The following is a 17,629-nucleotide window of genomic DNA, read 5'->3' on the forward strand; positions in this document are numbered from 1 at the left end:
GATCATATGGAGATATGGAGTATGTAGGATGTAAATGGAGTCTACAGTAAGATGCATTTATGAATTTGTCCTGGAAATGAACTTGAATATTGTGGATGATTCACTTTTGAACAGTTATTGCATTATTGTGTCATACTGTGTCACTTAATAGCCACAATATCAAACAAATGTTCATGAAATACTCAGAGAACAGAAATGAAACTCTACAGATCGGCCTCATGGGATTGATTTACTAACAGTAAAAATATAAAACATGGCTTGATTTACCTGGAGCCCAAACAGTTTTCTTAAGTATTTGAGCAAATCTATAACAATCAAATATCTTGTATTCATTCCCATGCTCTTAACGACATCAAGCCAAACCTGAGCAGCACTTAAATGTTATTTCCTTGTGCTGCAGCATCAGGATTCATGCTGATTATGCTGCTGGCACATGTTTAACTGGAGTGTTTCTGCTCATCAACACTGACACAGGAGACAATGCAATAACAGACAGTCTCAGTGAGAGCCGGGGGCCGTGAGAGGTCGTCATTATTTGATGTGAAATGACACTAAATGAAGCCACCTACAGGGATAATGGTTGTATAAAGAGCCAGTAATGACGCCTGGATGATGGATGACGTACACTACAATATTTCAGGTAGATTTCCTGAACTAATCAGGTTTAAAGTTCTCCCGACTATTGACCATATACATGTCATATGTGATTTCCATCTTTTATTTTGTAAATTTGCTTAATCTTGTCAAAATCTTGTAGTGTTTATGCCCCTCTCAAACAGTAATAAGGGGTCAAAACAAAAATGAAACGTGCTTGAATGATTAACTGGTCACCAGAAGAAATGCAATTGTTGCCATGTGGACCAATATTATTATTATATTATTCAGCAGTGATAAAGACCTTTCATTTCACAGCACATCAGACCATTTGATCAAAGTATGCAAAGGGTTGCACCGGTATAGCGTTTTCTTGGTATACCATGGCATAAAAACTGACATCAACATACAATCTGCATTAGCTTAGCTACTACAGGTGTCGCAATTTTAATATTAAATTGAAAATCGACTGAAATGAGCTTTCGCCTTCAATAATTGAGAACATAGGCAGAATCAGCGATTCTTTCAAAAAAAAAAAAAAATTCTCCACTCCTGCTTACTTTCAGCGTACAGTGCATTTCCAAAGAAAAAAAACAACATGAACTACAGATCTTTTTAAAGAAGAATTTTAAACTGTAAATGACAGTTGTCAGGGCACAAAACCAAAACTCTACACCTCACATCAGCTTAACCTAGATGGATAACTAGCACTACAGGCAAGAAGGAAAATATGTCTTCTTGTTTTTATGTGAAAATCTTATACTGCTGCAACCCTAACTCCAAAAGATTTAAACATAAATACTGCTATATTATTTGCCTGCAGATTGCCTGTGTAGATTTATTTAATTATGTATGTGAAGCACCTTATGTATTCATTCATTCATTCATTCATTCATTCATTCATTCACAGTCAGCCTGTTACCATCTAGTGGAGGCTCAGCAGTGTTTGAGCCACAATCATTCACTTATGTGTGCATTACTGCTGAATTTTACAGTGAATGATATTTCTGTTTTGACCGTATGTCCTTGTTACAGATAATATTTCGGACTATTTTAATTTATTGGATCAAAAAATATTTAATTAAAAGGACCAGTGTGTAGGATTTCCTGGCATCTAGCAGTGAGCTTGCAGATTGCAAACAACTCACGTCACTTTCCCCTTCCAGGGATGCTTCTCTCAGCAAGTCGTCTACACATTTTTACTGTCATTAAATCCCATGAAAAGTGAGTTCTTACTACAGTATTAAGTATTGTTTATGTAGCCAAAGCTGGATATAGCTCACTTCTCTGTGTCGTGGAAAAGTTTTTAAAAATAAAACTATGCATCTGTGACTGATTTTACAGATGTTGTGTCCCTTAGTAGGAACAAATGAGCTTGTGGATGAGAACCACAGATTGGGTAAGGATAGTTTTGGAAAGTATTGACAGACTGTCTTTTCATGAGATCTGAAATATATTAAATAATGCCAGCCTTATACTTTAAAGGACCAGCGTGTAGGATTTAGTGGCATCTCCCAGCAAACTTGCAACACTTTCCCCTTCCAAGCTTGTCAGAGAAAAACGTGAAATCGGTATTTAGAACCTGTCTTTGACTTGTTATTATTAGGCTAATGTAGAAAAATGGTGGTTTAACACATGGCTGCCTCTGTGGAAGAGGACCTGCGGCTCATTTTAAGGTAATGAGAACGATTCTTATTTTCAGGTGATTATACACTAATGAAAACATAATGAATATTATATTCTATATCTGCCATATTCTGCCAGTAAATCCCCATAAATCTTACACACTGGACCTTTAAATCTAGATAATGTGTAATATAATTGATTGATCTGTTTGAGCGTCCTGTGCCAAATGGTATCCAGCTCACACGGACACTAGAGAGCGTTCCTGCCACAGTCTGCCAATGAATCCCTGTAAAATCTTCCACACTGGACCTGCAAAGTGTTTTAATTCAGGTTTTGTCCTGGTTTGTTTGTGGCAAAAATTTACGAAAACACAGAAAGGGAATATCAGTACCAAAATAAAGTACTGCCAAATAAATGTAAGACAATTCTAAATCCTAACACGATTATAATGCACGTTCAAACATGACAGTTCCATCTGCCATGTCAACACTAGGTTTAATTATGTTCATAATAAGCTGGCACACACACTGCATACGAATAAACACATAAATGAACAAACAAATGAACACACACACACCCACGTACAAACGCACACAGTAGCAAATCCCTGTGAAAATGTGAAAACAGTTAGTAGTTGTAGTCAGTTAGGTTGATCAGACATGCAGGCGCTGAGGAATAAAAAGAAATGTCCGTCAATGGACATGACTGACTCATTGAATACAAGCGTCTGAAATACCATTGACTTTAGTTTGGAGAATAGAGATCGGGGCCAGGTCCAGTCAGAGTCACCTGTCCTCTGTCATGTGACCACATGACATTAAAGCAGGTTTATTGTGGAGACCCAATAGAGCAGAGTGTTAGAGAGGGAGTGTACTGATGTTACAGGGGAATGAGGTAGACAAATATTGGCCTAAGATGAGAATGACATTGCAGACTGTATCAATCGGTTAGACATGGACAAAAAGAACTGATGAAAAGTCCTGACTTTCAAAGGGCAGGAGGGAGAAGGAGCCTGTTAATAATTAGACGAATAAAATCAATAAAAATTTCTTTGTTGATCAGTCGGTGACATCGGCCAAAAACTGAGGAATACACATGTGAAATTGTTCAAAATGATTATGAAAAATACAGCCAGTGTATAATAAAGGGACATCAGACTGTATCTGTTCATATCATTTGAATAAAAAGTGAAGCCGGGGGCCACAGCAGCTGTAGTGCTGTTGGATGAGATGGGAAAGGTTGTGATGACGGACAACCCCTCCGAGGCAGCCAGTTGGTTCAAAACAGCACAGGCAACGTTCTAGCCAAGCTTCTGCTCACCTGCTGTCCCATTCGGGATAGAGGGGGAACGCAAGAAGTATTTAAGAATAGGGGTATACACATACGCACATCACAGACACAACACACAGTCTCATCCATATGCTCACAGTGGCTCAGTGCCGAGCTTGTACATTAATATACACACTACAGATGTACACAAACAGACAAACACTGTCATGATTTCTGCATGAAACACAAAACACACACATACTGATTTAACACCTATTTTCTAATCTTAGCAAGCAACAGATTATGTAACACAATACTGCTGGAAGAAGCCCAGTGAAGTTATATAAACAAGCCATATGGAGTATAAACACAGGCTGACACCTAGTGGTGACTTATCACACTACAACAACACTCTAAAGGATTGGAGATACTGATGTCAGCAAATTTACAATAATTAGATTAACATTTTTATTTTATTTACTTTGATTTTTTTTTATTGTTTCTTTTATTTATTTATTTATTATATTAACCAAAATAATAATACTGGTCTGACATACAGTTTTAAGTGTGTCATCTTTTTATTGCTTCTCTTGCTTCATTTTTATTTATTTATTTACTTATTTTTTCTTGCTTTATTGTTTTTATTTTTCTATTTTATTGCTTTTATTGTTTTACTTCTATTTATTTATATTATCATATACATTGATTTTTACTGTATTTTATTTTGACATTCTGCATCCTGCTTTTTAGCGTCTTTCTGTGTTCTTATTTTAACTTAATCTTCATTTGGCCTTACTGTTGTTATAAAGCTTTCTGAATACCTGCCCTGCTTTGCCTGTCAAAGCACTTTGTCCAACTCTGTTTTTAAAAGGTACCATATGGTACCATACCTATGTGTGTGATGTACTACTGTGTGCAGGGTACACCCAGGGTTCTTTAAGTTAAATTTAGGAGTTTTTAAGACCTTTAATAACGCTGACATTGAAATTCAATGCCAACTTCACAGTCATACTGGAAAAAATATGAGGGATATAATGAATGTATGAATTTTAACCCCTATAAAAGAATTTAACAAATACTTGAAATTAATAAAATATTAGTTAAAATAATTAGTAAAAATAATTCTTGCCTATTCTGAGGCGACAAGCTAAGATTAACTTTATTGCCTCATAGTCACCTCAAAAACAGTCAAAAACTGACTCCCTGATGAAGGCTGTATGCTGGAACACATTTTAAGGTCTAACATGACCATGTGGTGACAATAAAGACATTTTAATTGTTTTAAAACAGAGTGCCTTTGTGTTTTTTTTGTGATTTTTGTGTACACCTGTCCCTATCCAAAGAGCACTGCGAACAAACTAATTTGAAGTCAAGAAAGTGCTGCTACCCAAAAATGTATGACTTCAAATGCCTTATTTTGATAATATTAAATTCACAATGTTCTGTTGAATCATTCTAAAACCCTATAGGTACCCTGTGTGTTTGTAATTTGCTATCATGAGTCCTGTTTGTCTATAGTTTGTAGGTTAGTGCTGCTCTGGCATTGTGCAAACATTTTAATTGTGACCTGCCAGGAAATTAGCTTTAGCTTCAAGCTAACTCTGGCACATCTAATGTGTAATATTATTTATTATATTTAATATGGTCCCTTACAAATAATGTAGATAAAATATGCCTGCTGCAAGCAAACATTTAAGTTATTTAATTTATAAAGATTAAAAAAGGTAGTTAACTTTCAGCTGCTTAAAGATACATAAGTAAATATATTCTACTTCAAATTATGAACAAAATTTGTGAACCATCACTCTGACTGCAAACTTTTACCTACCTTTATGTCTGATTTGATTTAACTCATTGATGTCAATACCGACCCATTTAAAATAGCAAATAAATTCTTGAGAAAATAACTGTATGATCACTGTTTCTGTAAAGTCTGTTGTTAGCGTTGTAGTTAAAGTACAGCGCTGTATTCAACTCAGATCTTGTTGAGAATTGTCAGATGACACTAATGAAACACAAATTTATTCAGTGTTTTCGTTCCCAGTCTGATTTTCTTCACAAAGCTTTTTGGGGAAACTGTTGTCTGTCTCTGTTTTGGCTTTATGGTTCTGACTTAATGCAGAAATAAACTGTAAAAGTAACTTACCCAACATCATCCATGATACAGCCTGACCACCGATCATCACACTTGCACTCGCCTGGGAAAAAACACATGCACACACATTGACATTTTATTTCCATCACATAAAAGGAGACTTACACAGGAATGTCTGTTCTTAAAAAAAAAGTAATAAATAAATAAATCATTAAGGTTTAACTTTGTACCATTGAGGATCCTCTTCTTGTCAGAGAAGATGCCGATGTTCTGTCCAAGAGACTGAGCGAGAGTTATGGCCATCTCGTCTGTTTTTCCGTACTGATGAACAGACACACAGACAGATTGAGAAGAGAAACAGAAGGAGACAGAAAATAAACAGAATATCAGATAAGTTTGGGGAAAAGAAATTATGTTAGAGAGGACCTTACAAAGTCAAAAGGCAAAACACAACATGTGAACAGGATGAAACAAAAAACAACAAAGAACTAATAGATATAACCCTGAAACTTCCCCGGTTCATTATTTGAATTAAGACAATTTTTTTCACAAGTTTTCTGAGATTATATTTTAAATGAGGCTCTATCTAATTAAATATATGCTAATTTGCACACATTTCAAGAGCTCTGCAAATCTGAATATTGGATGAAGCCAGGTTGTGGACATATTGAGAGTCCAGTGCTTTTACAGAGACAATTTTGACTCCCACTCATATCTCTACAAAGCCCTGCAATGCCCAGAGCTGAGCAAATCAAAGACTGCTCTCACTCAGCTGGTCCTGATGCTTAGTTCAAGTTCTGACCCTGTTCGGCCTCAGGACCAGTCGACAACAACTCAACCAGAGTCAACCCAGTTATAACAGTTATAACAACAGAAACAAAACTACATTCCCAACTGGAACACAGAGAGCAAAATGCAGGGCTATCTGGTTGTAAAAAGACAGCATTATCTGACCGCAGTGACTGATCAAAAACAAAGAACCACGATGACAAAGTACAGACTCAGTGAGCACAGACTGGCCATTAAAGGCCGAAGAAAAATTCATGGCTCCCCAAAGAGGAGCGCTCCTGCCAGCTGTGCAAAGAAGACAAAGTAGAAACAGACCTGCACTTTCAATGTACAAAAAAATCAGGGAATCTGAATTAAATATTTCCCCAAATTCAATCACAAATGTCCTGAACTTGACCAACTAACCAAGATAAAGAAATTACCAATACTGCTGGGAGAACATTGAGAGCTGCAATTTAGCAGCAGAATATATCTTCACCTGCCCTGATTTCTTTTCTTCGCTGCCTTGGAGTGTAAATAATTTCTTGTGTTGTCTTGTGTTCTTGTTCTTGTGTTTACTTCTGTGATTATGGGTGTTCTACAGTACTGTAATACTACACGGTACAAGTGTTCGTCCACTACTTTGAAGTCAAAACTGCCCCATCAAATGAAAATCTGCTCTGAGACTGTGAGCCGACAACTGGAGAAACTTCTAATGTATATTTTTTTGTTTCTTGTCTTTTGCTTTTTGTCTTTTCAGTGGTGTTGCAAACAGAGCTGCTGTAATGCAAGAAAATTTCAGACTCAATCTAACAATAAAGTATCATCATCATCATCATCATCATCATCATCATCATCATCATCATCACAAGATTAGGATTCACGACGTCCACCATGTTTCCTTTGTCCTCCATCTACAGGTCAGTGAATTTTCAGTGACTTTTGGCGTTTTGGGAAATCTGTAGTCATTAATTTATGATTCATGACTCACCTCGTTGACTCCACCTCCTTTTGACAGGGAACAAACTCCTCCCATGTAGGAAGCTCCTCCCCAGCTGCTATGAAAACGATTCCCTCTGAAGGAAAAGAGAGTTATGCGTTTAATAAAAAAAAAAGACGGTGGAGCTTCAAGTACACGAGAGAATCGTTTTTTAAAGTTCAGACTCACGAGAAGAGGTGCACAGAGTCACACTTCTCCTTGATGAAGTCTTTTCTATACTTCATGAACTCCCTCAGCGTCACCATGGGGTCATCGTCAATGTTGAACTTGTTGTCAGCTGACCACGTTTCCATGGCAACCAGCACAATCCGAGTGTTAAGCTGTTCCTTGAAGATCTGGAGAATTGAAGTAAATTTAATATCAGTGAAGTTCTCCTCTGAAAGTCACAAAGTCTGTGTGTAACTGAAAGAGGCAAAAAAAAAAAAAAAGACAAGACACAAGACACGGCCTGATCGATATTAAAACTGACTGGCATCCTTCATATTCGTCAACACTTCCAGCTGTTCGTTATGGCAGCAGCAGTCAGTCAGTCAGTCAGTGTGATCAATACGATCCTGCCAGCAGACAGCAGCACATTACAGGCGGGCAGACAACAAGGAGTCAACAAGGGTAACAGTCTGAAGGACGTACAGGGAGCAAACTGGATGGTAAATAATAATGTTTGCTTTCATAAGATGGAAATCTGTTGGGGTTACCGGGCCAGACAAACAGAGGAGGACGAGAGCAAAGCCTCTTTGTTTAAGCTGAATGCCAATAGACTCAAGACAGAGCTGACAGAGCAATCCGGCCCCTATAACCCCACGCTATCTGCTCCACCACGGTTTGACCACATTAGAAGCTGTCCTAATCCTAGTTTGTGCCTCTTTGTCCATCTGAGTTACAGAGTGAAGCAAGTGATGAAATCCTATGAGAGTCTTGGAGGAAACGGGGGCATTTCTAAGAATTTCCCCTTAAAATTAGGAGTAGATTCCTGTAAATATAAAAGGTAACCATCTTAATACTAAGCATCAAGAGCTCCTAAGGTGAAAACCTGTTAGGTTTAAGGAGGAGGACTTCTTTGGAGTTTCTGAAGCAGAGGAGAAAATGGCACAAAGACAAATAGGTGGAGAAACATTCTGATGTGTACTTCTGTCCAGCACCAAGTATTTATCACACTAGGGCGTGTGTGCTTTTGTAAGCTTCCTGCATCACTGTGAAAGTGGCCTCAGTGCCATGGCAGCAGGGCATACACTGGGAAAAAAAGGCAACTCTACTCGTACATGGAAATCAATGTGAACTTCCCAAATAGAGTGCGCTTCATACGATCCTCTTCAAGGGCACGACAAAAAGCATGACCTTTCTCCAGCTTCACCAGCCTATCATCTTACAGTCGTGACCCTGCAGCAGGTCAGATTTCAGTAGCACAGCACACAGATGTGGCTACAAACAGTGAAACATAGAAATATCTGCCTCTGTGCTGTTGGGATGCCGCGGCTGTTTGAGTCCTGCGAAACCTGAAAACTCCTGACCGGCTGGTTAATGGCTGCTCACAGCACATTATGGTCCATGAGAGGTTTTAAATGTAGAGAGTGAGGTTGGTTAAATGAGAACTCAGTGCAACGTGCGCTCTGCTCCAATACCTGGGAGTGCTTGTGGTAAGCTTTCCAAGAAGAGGATCAATACAATTCTTACCATGTCAGCCATATTGACCACTGACTTAGCATAGTTATTCGTGTGTCCAACGGAAAGCCGATGCTTCTTGTACTGAAGAGAAAGACAGAGAGAAAGAAAGAGACACAGAGGGAAGGAGAGGAAACAAATAAAATTCATAATCTGGAATAAATTCATGTTAAGCCATTTAAATGTATAAAAGGAGCCAGTGTCTGCACATTTGACTCACTCCAATATTCTTTGTTGTGCATAAAACAATTTCAGTCCCACTGGATTTTAGTCAGACCCATTTGGATCTGGATCAGTCTGTTTTATGCATAATAACCGTCGTATTTTGGAGTCCCCAAAGAGTGCAGCACTTACAGTGCTCATTTATAGTGCTGACTCTTGGCCCATCCTGCATCCTGTACTAATCTCTCAGCAATTTAAACTTTAAGTCTTCTACATATATTTTTTACTGTCAACAAATCACATGAAAAGTAAGCTCTCACTACATTATCAAGTATTGCTTATGTAGCTAAAACTGGATATAGCTTATTCCTCTGTGTCGTAGGAAATTCTTTAATCACAGCTGCAGATTTCAGCCACATCAAGAGCTGTGTCTGGTTTGGCCACTCTGGGCTACTGTGCCAACATGATGGTGCAACATGGCAGTCTTTATGGAAGAGGACCTGCGTCCTCTGTAGATGTAAATGACTCATTCTAAAGTAACAAAAATGCAGTGATTCTTATTTTCAGGTGATTATACACTAGTTTTGTAAATATATTCAATTTCTGCCATATTCTGCCAATAAATCCCCATAAATCTTACAAACTGGACCTTTAAATCTAGATAATGTGTAATATAATTGATTGATCTGCCTGAGTGTCCTGTGCCAAATGGTGTCCAGCCCATATGGGCTCACAAGGACACTAGACAGGAACAACAACCAGGATGTACAGTTCTACAATTTCAAAAAGTAAACATAAAAACAAAAACCTTTTACTTAACAGGAAATGTGCTGTTATGAAGGATACAGTGGCTTAGCTGTGATCCTAGGTGCCGCTTACACTCTGAAAGTTGGGGACACTTCCCCACCATTTTTTGAAATGGACAATTTTGTCCTCCATCACTTTATGAAAGCATAATTTGTTCATTAACAAATGATAAATGTTTTGAGAATTTCTTTATTTGCACAATAATGAAACCTATTGGTTGAACTTGACTCATGAATTCTTGTGAACTTTGTTTCTCTAATGTTAGGGTATCAAATCAGAGGCAGGTTAATATCTAAAGCTAAAGTTGATTTTATCTTTATCTTGAGCAGTTGTTCTATTTTGTCATGTCATAGCATTGATATTGGGTATTATCACAGTGTTGCAGCTGCGGAGTTAATGGATGATCGCTATTTGTGCTGTCAATGTTGTTTTGCACTTCATGCTGAGTATTTTTTTGTCAACTCTGACATAATTATCGACTTTGATTTCATACCGATCCCCCGACTACATTGTCTAAAATCCTACTATGAAGACAGTTTAAAAATATGTTTTTTCATCTGAGCCCTTATGTCCCCAACACTTTTCAGCGCAAAGTCACACCCTTGGCTGTGATGCATTTCTATAAATCTCTATATTGGGCAATTTATTACAACAAAAGTAATATAATAATATGTTTTTGGCCAAATGCACAGCTTAACCATAGATCTGTGATTTGAGGTGGAAGGCTGGTATTTGAAGGCACAGGTACCATAAACACCAGCACATTTTTAGAGTAATTAATACATAAGAGGGTTACAATTTTATTATTTTACAGTATACATTCTAACATAATTGTACATCCATACCATAGTTAGTTAAAAGCTTACCATTAAATGGTCATTGATCACCATCAACTCGATGTATTTGGTCTCATTTTCTACACTTCGTGACAAGTGTGGAGCCTGAGAAGAAACAATAGTCTGTCAGTTTTATCATAAAAACATAGAGACAGACAGTCAGATAGACAGTCAGACAGACAGACACCCTTTTTCTCAGCTTCCCTCAACCTGAACCATTTCAGAGCAGCACACAAAGCAAACAAAAGGATCAACTCATGTCTCCTGTGTCACGGAGAAAAGAAACGACAAATCAATACGGATGAACTTTGCAAAGCTAAACCAGGTCTGTCTCTTTTCCAAATTCCAAATAAAGATGAGACAGAGCAGCTCTGAGGCCTGAGAGACAGACAGCTGCAGACATCTGACTGTGTCTGAGAAAAGACAAGGCTGGAAGCAGCTCTACTCTCAAGGTAAATATTTCATGAAAAAGAAGAAGAGAGAAGGGTGGAGAGCTGTTGTGTGGGAGGAGATTGAGGAACCAGCGTTATCTCTTCAGCTTTTCAAATTAACATAAAACATACCGACAGGAAACAGCGTAATCAGTTTTGGACAAACAGCATCCAGAGCAGAATTATCTGTCTATCTCACACTCACACAAACAAACAGGTGCACATCATAAAGTGAAGTCAACATGAGACCATCAGCATCTCTCTGCTAATGATGATGATTTCACAAAAACTATGCCCACAGAGATGCAGAGGAGTCATACCTGTCTCTTTTTTCTCCTGTGAACAACTTTTGACCCAGGAAATGGAGGGCTGGGGAAAGGCGGCTCTGGAAGATCACCTAGGAAACAGAAACATTCATCGCAATCATTATTCATGCACAGTAATCTATCCAAAACAGTCAGACATCTTTTATTATTAACATGAATACATGAAAAAGAAATTCACAACTTTTTATAAATGTTAATAATACATTAAATTCATCTTCATGTCTTCAGTCATCATCTTACCATTGAGGAGATCATTAAATCCCTCTTCCCCTGCAGATTTATAGATCATGTGAATGCGAACATCTCCCTAAAAGGCACAAAAAGAGCAATTCAATCACATATCACAGCCAAGTGTCTGATATGCAGATGGGAGTCGAGCAGCTGTGATCCAAGTTCATCTGAGGTAGCGTGTCTAAAAATGACACTATATGTCCATGCTGCTTGTTTGATTCTGTCTAATCTCAGGGAATAAAGCAGAAAAAATGTGAGCCTGAAAAGTTATCCAGGAGGAAATGTGTACAATGTACTGAAATAAGTATTATATGAATTTAAAAATGTTCTCAGGCAGGGTGTCTGCAATCTGTACTGAGGTCCTGCATGTTAATTGGTCAGACAGTCCATTTTGTTAATATTGCACTCACACACACATCTAGAGGGGATGCTGTATTTACATCTGTCAAACTACTTATATATATATATATATATATATATATATATATATATATATATATATATATATATATATATATATATATATGTATGTATGTATATATATATACATATATATATATATATATATATTTCTATCAACATACCTTGTCTCTGTCTCTGTCTTGTGCTCTGTCTGTCTGTGCATGAGGAATTATTTGGGGGAAAACACTGAGCTATTGATGGATAACCACGCATGCGTAAAGCACCTGTGAGACCACACTGAGGGCAGAGACAACGTCCCACATCCTGTTTACGTTCCTGTCTATCTACTGTACTTCGGTGAAACGGCTCCGAATTGGTTTATGTCTGAGTGTGTAAAGGAGAACCAGAATGAAATGCCACCCCTATCGATTTAATCGTGATTGAACTGCTGTAAAAAAAAGGTATTGTAGTTTATGTTTAATGTTGTTGTCGTATATGAGCTTCTCATTGCAAAGTTCGGTGCAACAGGTTGCCGTAATGCTAACATCAGCTAGCTAGGTGGCTAATGAAACGAACTGTCGTCAGTTAGCTGTTAAATGTTAGTTAGTCCGCTCATTCGTACCACACAGGTCCTGTTCATTTTTACACATTATAGCAATAGATTTTAGCGAAAAGTTGATAATTGAACTAGACTACAGTTAGGTTATAGATGTTTTCCAGTTAAGCTAACGGGCAACAATGGCTAACGCGATATACTTTAGCAAGCTAACTATCCTCTGAACCTACTCACACAGGTAGCCTAACTGGCTAACGTCATCTGGCAGGCTGCTGACGATAATAACAACGTCCTAAATACCTGTTATTACTCTGTTGTGCTACTAAGTTAATCTAAAAATGTTAGTGTAGTATCGGGTGTTACTATGTTATTATGTATTGTCTGACAGTGTTAATCTGTGAGGATGATGCAGTCATCATCGACCACTGCTGATGTATTTAATCACTTATTACCATGATGACTGCATTGAAAAAAAGGGCACAAGTAACAAGGTGTTTTACATGTGTAAGTAAATTTTGGGATTGCTGTTATATCAAATCAGTAATATAACAACAATAACATAAGTGTGAGTGTGAGTTAAGAGTGACATAAATAATACAGTAAGTCTTATTATAACAAGACAAATAAAACGTGGAGTAAGTATTAATAAAAGTCTTTAGAAAAAAACAAGCAGGTATGTTTGATTTAAAAGCTGTAGCAGACTGTGCAGGCCTCAGACCCTCTGACAGGAAGCCCCAGACTTGAGGGCTCTAGCTACTTTCAAAAGCCTGCTCACCTTAAATTTTGAACTAGGATATATTATAAGTAGGCTGAAGAACCATGCCTGAGGTTTCACTTTAGTTAATATGGGATCAGCAATTCATTAAAAGAGCTACTAGCCAGCCTATGAAGTGCTTTAAACACAAGCAGTAACCTCCAAAACTGACCAGTGAAGTGATACAGTGATACAACCTTGTCTCTTTGAATTTGTTTAAAGATGAGTGGCTGTGTTTTGTTTCAGTTGAGGGTGTGCGATAGGTTGTTGGCTGAATAGAACAAAATGCAAATATATAACCGTGATGATATGAAAGTACATAGGAGTTTCTCAAGATAAAGTTTTCATACAGCCACTGTCAGTCCCTCTTACTGCATGCTGTCATATAAAGACACCCAAAGCATCTAATTCAATTGCTTATTGTTTAGCTGTACAGACTATGCAATGCACTGCAGTATAGACACTCACTCTGCAAGCTCAGCCCTCAAGTCATTCCCACTTTGTTTGCTAATGAAATGAGAGCATTGTTTCTCGGGGACAGCAGATATTGGGTCAACTGCACTGTGGTGAATAGAAATACAGGGGGGTTGCCCATAGCTAGGTCAGTCTGTGGCACAGTTAGCTTACTTCAATAGTAATGGGGCCATTTGGAGAAACTTGTATAACCATGCCTTTTTGCTGATGATTAGGAGTTATATGAACAAAAATAATTTAATGAAGTCACATAATTTATGGCCCAATTGATTTCCAGTGCACTGATCCAGACACTTCTCTCTGTCTGGTTTCCTCTCTCCATTCAAACAGGAACTCTCCTCGTGGCCACACTTCCTCTCACCATGTCGTGCCGGGACATCCATGCCACCAACGCTTTTGCCTTCATCATTGCCTTTGTGTCTGTGGGAGGGATTGCTGTGGCAGCATTAATCCCACAGTGGCGTGTGACGAGACTCGTCACCTTCAACCGAAATGCCAAGAATATCAGCGTGTATGATGGGCTGTGGGCTAAATGTGTGAAGCAGGATGGCTATTCAGGATGCTACTATTATGATTCAGAGGTATCACTGTAAGAAATTTACTTTCATCATCTTTTGCTTTTTTCTTTTATGTCCTAAATTGACAAAAATAATTTCTTCTCGCATTTTCAGTGGTACTCTAAAGTGGACCAGCTGGATCTGCGGCTCCTGCAGTTCTGTCTGCCTACAGCCCTGCTGCTCGGCTCTCTAGGCCTGCTGCTGTCCATATCAGGAATGTGTAAAACCTGCTGCTGCTCAGACAAGCCTGAACCAGACATTAAGACCATCAAATTCCTGGTCAACAGTGCAGGCTGTCACCTGGTGGCAGGGATGTTCTTGTTTCTCGCTGGGGCTATCGGCATCGCACCATCAGTGTGGTTCCTGTTCCGGACCAAAGAGATGAACATCAGATATGACAACATTTTCTCTGATGGCTTTGCTGTGTATGTCTCTATCGGCTGCTCTGGAGGACTTATGCTTGCTTCCCTGCTCATGTTCATGTGGTACTGTATGTGTAAAAAGTTACCTTCTCCCTTCTGGTTGCCCCTGCCCTCCATGCCTACCTCTCTGTCCGCCCAGCCTCTCACTGCCAATGGATATCCACCCTCCCCAGTTTATGGTCCTCAGCCCTTCCCACCGGGGACCTATCCTCCCACAGTGATCGACACTCAGCCCTATGTGCCTGCCCAAGGCTATGCGCAAAGCGTGGTCGCCCCTGCACCTCCGCAGGTGTACATGTCTCAGATTTCTGCTCCAGACGGGTACGGTTCAGAGGTTGGAGGGACTCAGGCCTACAGCTATGCTCCCTCACAGAGTTACGCCCCCTCGCAAAGCTATGCTCCCTCACAGGGCTATGCAGCATCCAGCTACACAGGCCACCGCTACTCCTCCCGCTCACGGATGTCTGCCATAGAGATCGACATTCCTGTGCTGACACAGGGACCGTAAGAGAGGAGAGGCTGATATCATCAGCACATTGAAGGCTTCTGTCTATGAACCTCCATGAAGTTCACCACTGATAAAACTGTATATGTGGTATAGATGGAAGTTTATAAAATGAAAGCTGTTTACAGCCTGTAGAGTGATAGTTTCAAGAATTCAGTCAGTCAGTCCAGGTCTGTAAATTGCTGATTATGAAGGAGGTGGTTTTGTTTAAAACCAAGATCACTAAAACAACACTGTTTAAAGCCTAGTATTGTAGAAAGGGAAGAAAATAAAGTTTATTGCAGCCAAAATTACTGCACCATTTAGTTTTTTCACTATTTTATCAGCAGAGTAGGAACACTAAACTATAGCTCCTAAGTTGCTCAAGTGGCCAATGGACCAACTCACTAGCTACAAGCAGATTGTTACAAGCATTTGCCATGTGGCTTGATACAGGAGTTCCCAAATATTTTCATGTCAAGGACCCCCAAAAATAGAATTAAAGGCTCGTGCACACCTTCAGGTGGATAGGAAAGGAAAATCCACAGGCAAGAAGAAGAGTGAGCTTCGACACACTGCCCTGTATTTGCAATAAACTTAGGTAAAAAATTTTAGGTAAAACAAAACAGTCCACTCAGGGATCCCTGTTGCTCTTTGGACCCCAGTTTGAAAACTACTGGCTTAAAATAAATAGCAAAATCTTGACTTTAGATTAAAGAAGGCCTTATGCTGGCTGTTATAAAGCCAGATCATCAGTAAAATTACATTTTTCTGTTACATTTGTTTATGTTGGTCATATTCACATTCAAATGACTTGTCACTTCTGCTTGTGCAAAGCTTAAATTATGGAGGTCTTCTGTTATCACTACTGAACAAAAAGTGTCATCATAGCCATTCTGTGGTTGTGAATTACTAACTGACTCACCTGTTTGTGTCTGTTGTGTTGTGTAGCATGAAATATTGTTGTAATGTCACACAGTGCCCTGTGAGGAGCAGCTGTTTATGTTTTTAATGCACTAATTATGTGAATACTGTGCCATTTTACATTGCCTTTGTTCACTGACTGCGTTAGCCTCGAGTATTTTCTAACATATTAATCATTTATCATCACATGTACTTTTGTAAGTGTTTGTGTCAGAAAAAAGATGGCACTAAGAAATTTGTTGATGTTTAAAACACTAAATGGCAGAAAAATAAGAGTGCTGTTTATCTGCACTCACCGTGTCAGCTGATTGATCAGATGATTAAAACTTCTGCCATCTTAGCTGGAAGTGTGATGTGATAAGGTTGGTCAATTGTTGTAATAACTGTGATTAAGCCAATTTTAACTTTAAATCTTGCCTTTTGCATAATGAGCACTGATCAACATTTCTGTCATGCCAAGATGAATGATATTGTCAGATGTTTTTCTACACTGTAATATTTTGTTGTTTCTATTAAAACATAAGTCATGATGCATCTGTGTGCCTGTGAATGTGCTTGGCTAACAAAAACAAAAACAAGTTATTAACAGCTTTAATGTATGTAATATGAGTAATTGCAACAAACTCACAATCAGTCTCATTTTTACTGATTGAATTACATGAGTAACTTATCCATCCTCATCCACCAGGTGAAACACTAAGACGTGAGCAAGACTGAATTACAAACGGAGAAAGAATCAGCTTAGATCTGCTCTGACGATGGTTTCAGATGGTTCTGTCTCCATGTTTATAGTTTAATTGATAAATGGTTAGGCAAAAGTCAATGGCTTTGAGGTGCTGGTTTCCTGGAAATGTATCACTACAAAATGTTATAATTAGGGCCCGAGCACCCGCGGTGCGAGGCCCTATTGAAATTGCTCGGATTATTCTTATTATTATTATTATTATTATTATTCTGGCAATAGTAAATCGCATATTTGGAGGCCTTAACATATCCGAAAACTCATGAAATTTGGCGGCCGCGTCAGTCCCGGCGAAAAATTACGTAATTTAAGGGTCTCGCGAATGGGCGGGGCGAAATGGCTCAGTAGCGCCATCTACAGACGAGCCCCGACGGCATGTTTCTCCGACGCGCACGAAACTTGGTACGCAGATAGAACACACCGGGACGCACAAAAAAGCCTCTTGGAGCCATGGGCTAAACCCTACAGGAAGTCGGCCATTTTGGATTTGGCGCCCGTTTTTGGCGTTTT

General features: G+C 38.8%; 2 protein-coding genes across 3 annotated transcripts in view; one reads left to right on the top strand and one right to left on the bottom strand.

The window, feature by feature from the left end:
- Window positions 1-17,629, bottom strand: part of adam22 (ADAM metallopeptidase domain 22) — a 94,653-nt gene that overhangs the window by 18,760 nt on the left and 58,264 nt on the right. For both annotated transcript variants that reach the window (XM_084726831.1, XM_084726832.1), the window contains exons 7-14: window positions 11,814-11,880; window positions 11,568-11,644; window positions 10,847-10,921; window positions 9,024-9,095; window positions 7,521-7,687; window positions 7,344-7,428; window positions 5,815-5,905; window positions 5,636-5,687 (exon numbers count right to left, since the gene is read on the bottom strand). In XM_084726831.1, coding sequence (XP_084582957.1) covers window positions 5,636-5,687; window positions 5,815-5,905; window positions 7,344-7,428; window positions 7,521-7,687; window positions 9,024-9,095; window positions 10,847-10,921; window positions 11,568-11,644; window positions 11,814-11,880 — 686 coding nt within the window. The remainder of the gene's footprint in view (window positions 1-5,635; window positions 5,688-5,814; window positions 5,906-7,343; window positions 7,429-7,520; window positions 7,688-9,023; window positions 9,096-10,846; window positions 10,922-11,567; window positions 11,645-11,813; window positions 11,881-17,629) is intronic.
- Window positions 14,289-16,911, top strand: cldn12 (claudin 12). The gene is made up of 2 exons (XM_084726833.1): window positions 14,289-14,571; window positions 14,662-16,911. Exons 1-2 carry the CDS (start codon window positions 14,353-14,355, stop codon window positions 15,475-15,477), a joined length of 1,035 nt encoding a protein of 344 aa, XP_084582959.1. The 5' UTR covers window positions 14,289-14,352; the 3' UTR covers window positions 15,478-16,911.

Source organism: Lutjanus erythropterus, chromosome 9, assembly GCF_056507025.1.
Source record: "Lutjanus erythropterus isolate fLutEry1 chromosome 9, fLutEry1.hap2, whole genome shotgun sequence".
NCBI lineage: Eukaryota > Metazoa > Chordata > Actinopteri > Lutjaniformes > Lutjanidae > Lutjanus > Lutjanus erythropterus.

What these genes read in the sequence shown, in the direction of transcription:
- cldn12 (XM_084726833.1), top strand. Translation starts at nt 14,353, where the DNA reads ATGTCGTGCCGGGACATCCATGCCACCAACGCTTTTGCCTTCATCATT. An exon ending in GCTACTATTATGATTCAGAG is followed by an intron (nt 14,572 to 14,661) that starts GTATCACTGTAA and finishes TCGCATTTTCAG; the next exon opens with TGGTACTCTAAAGTGGACCA.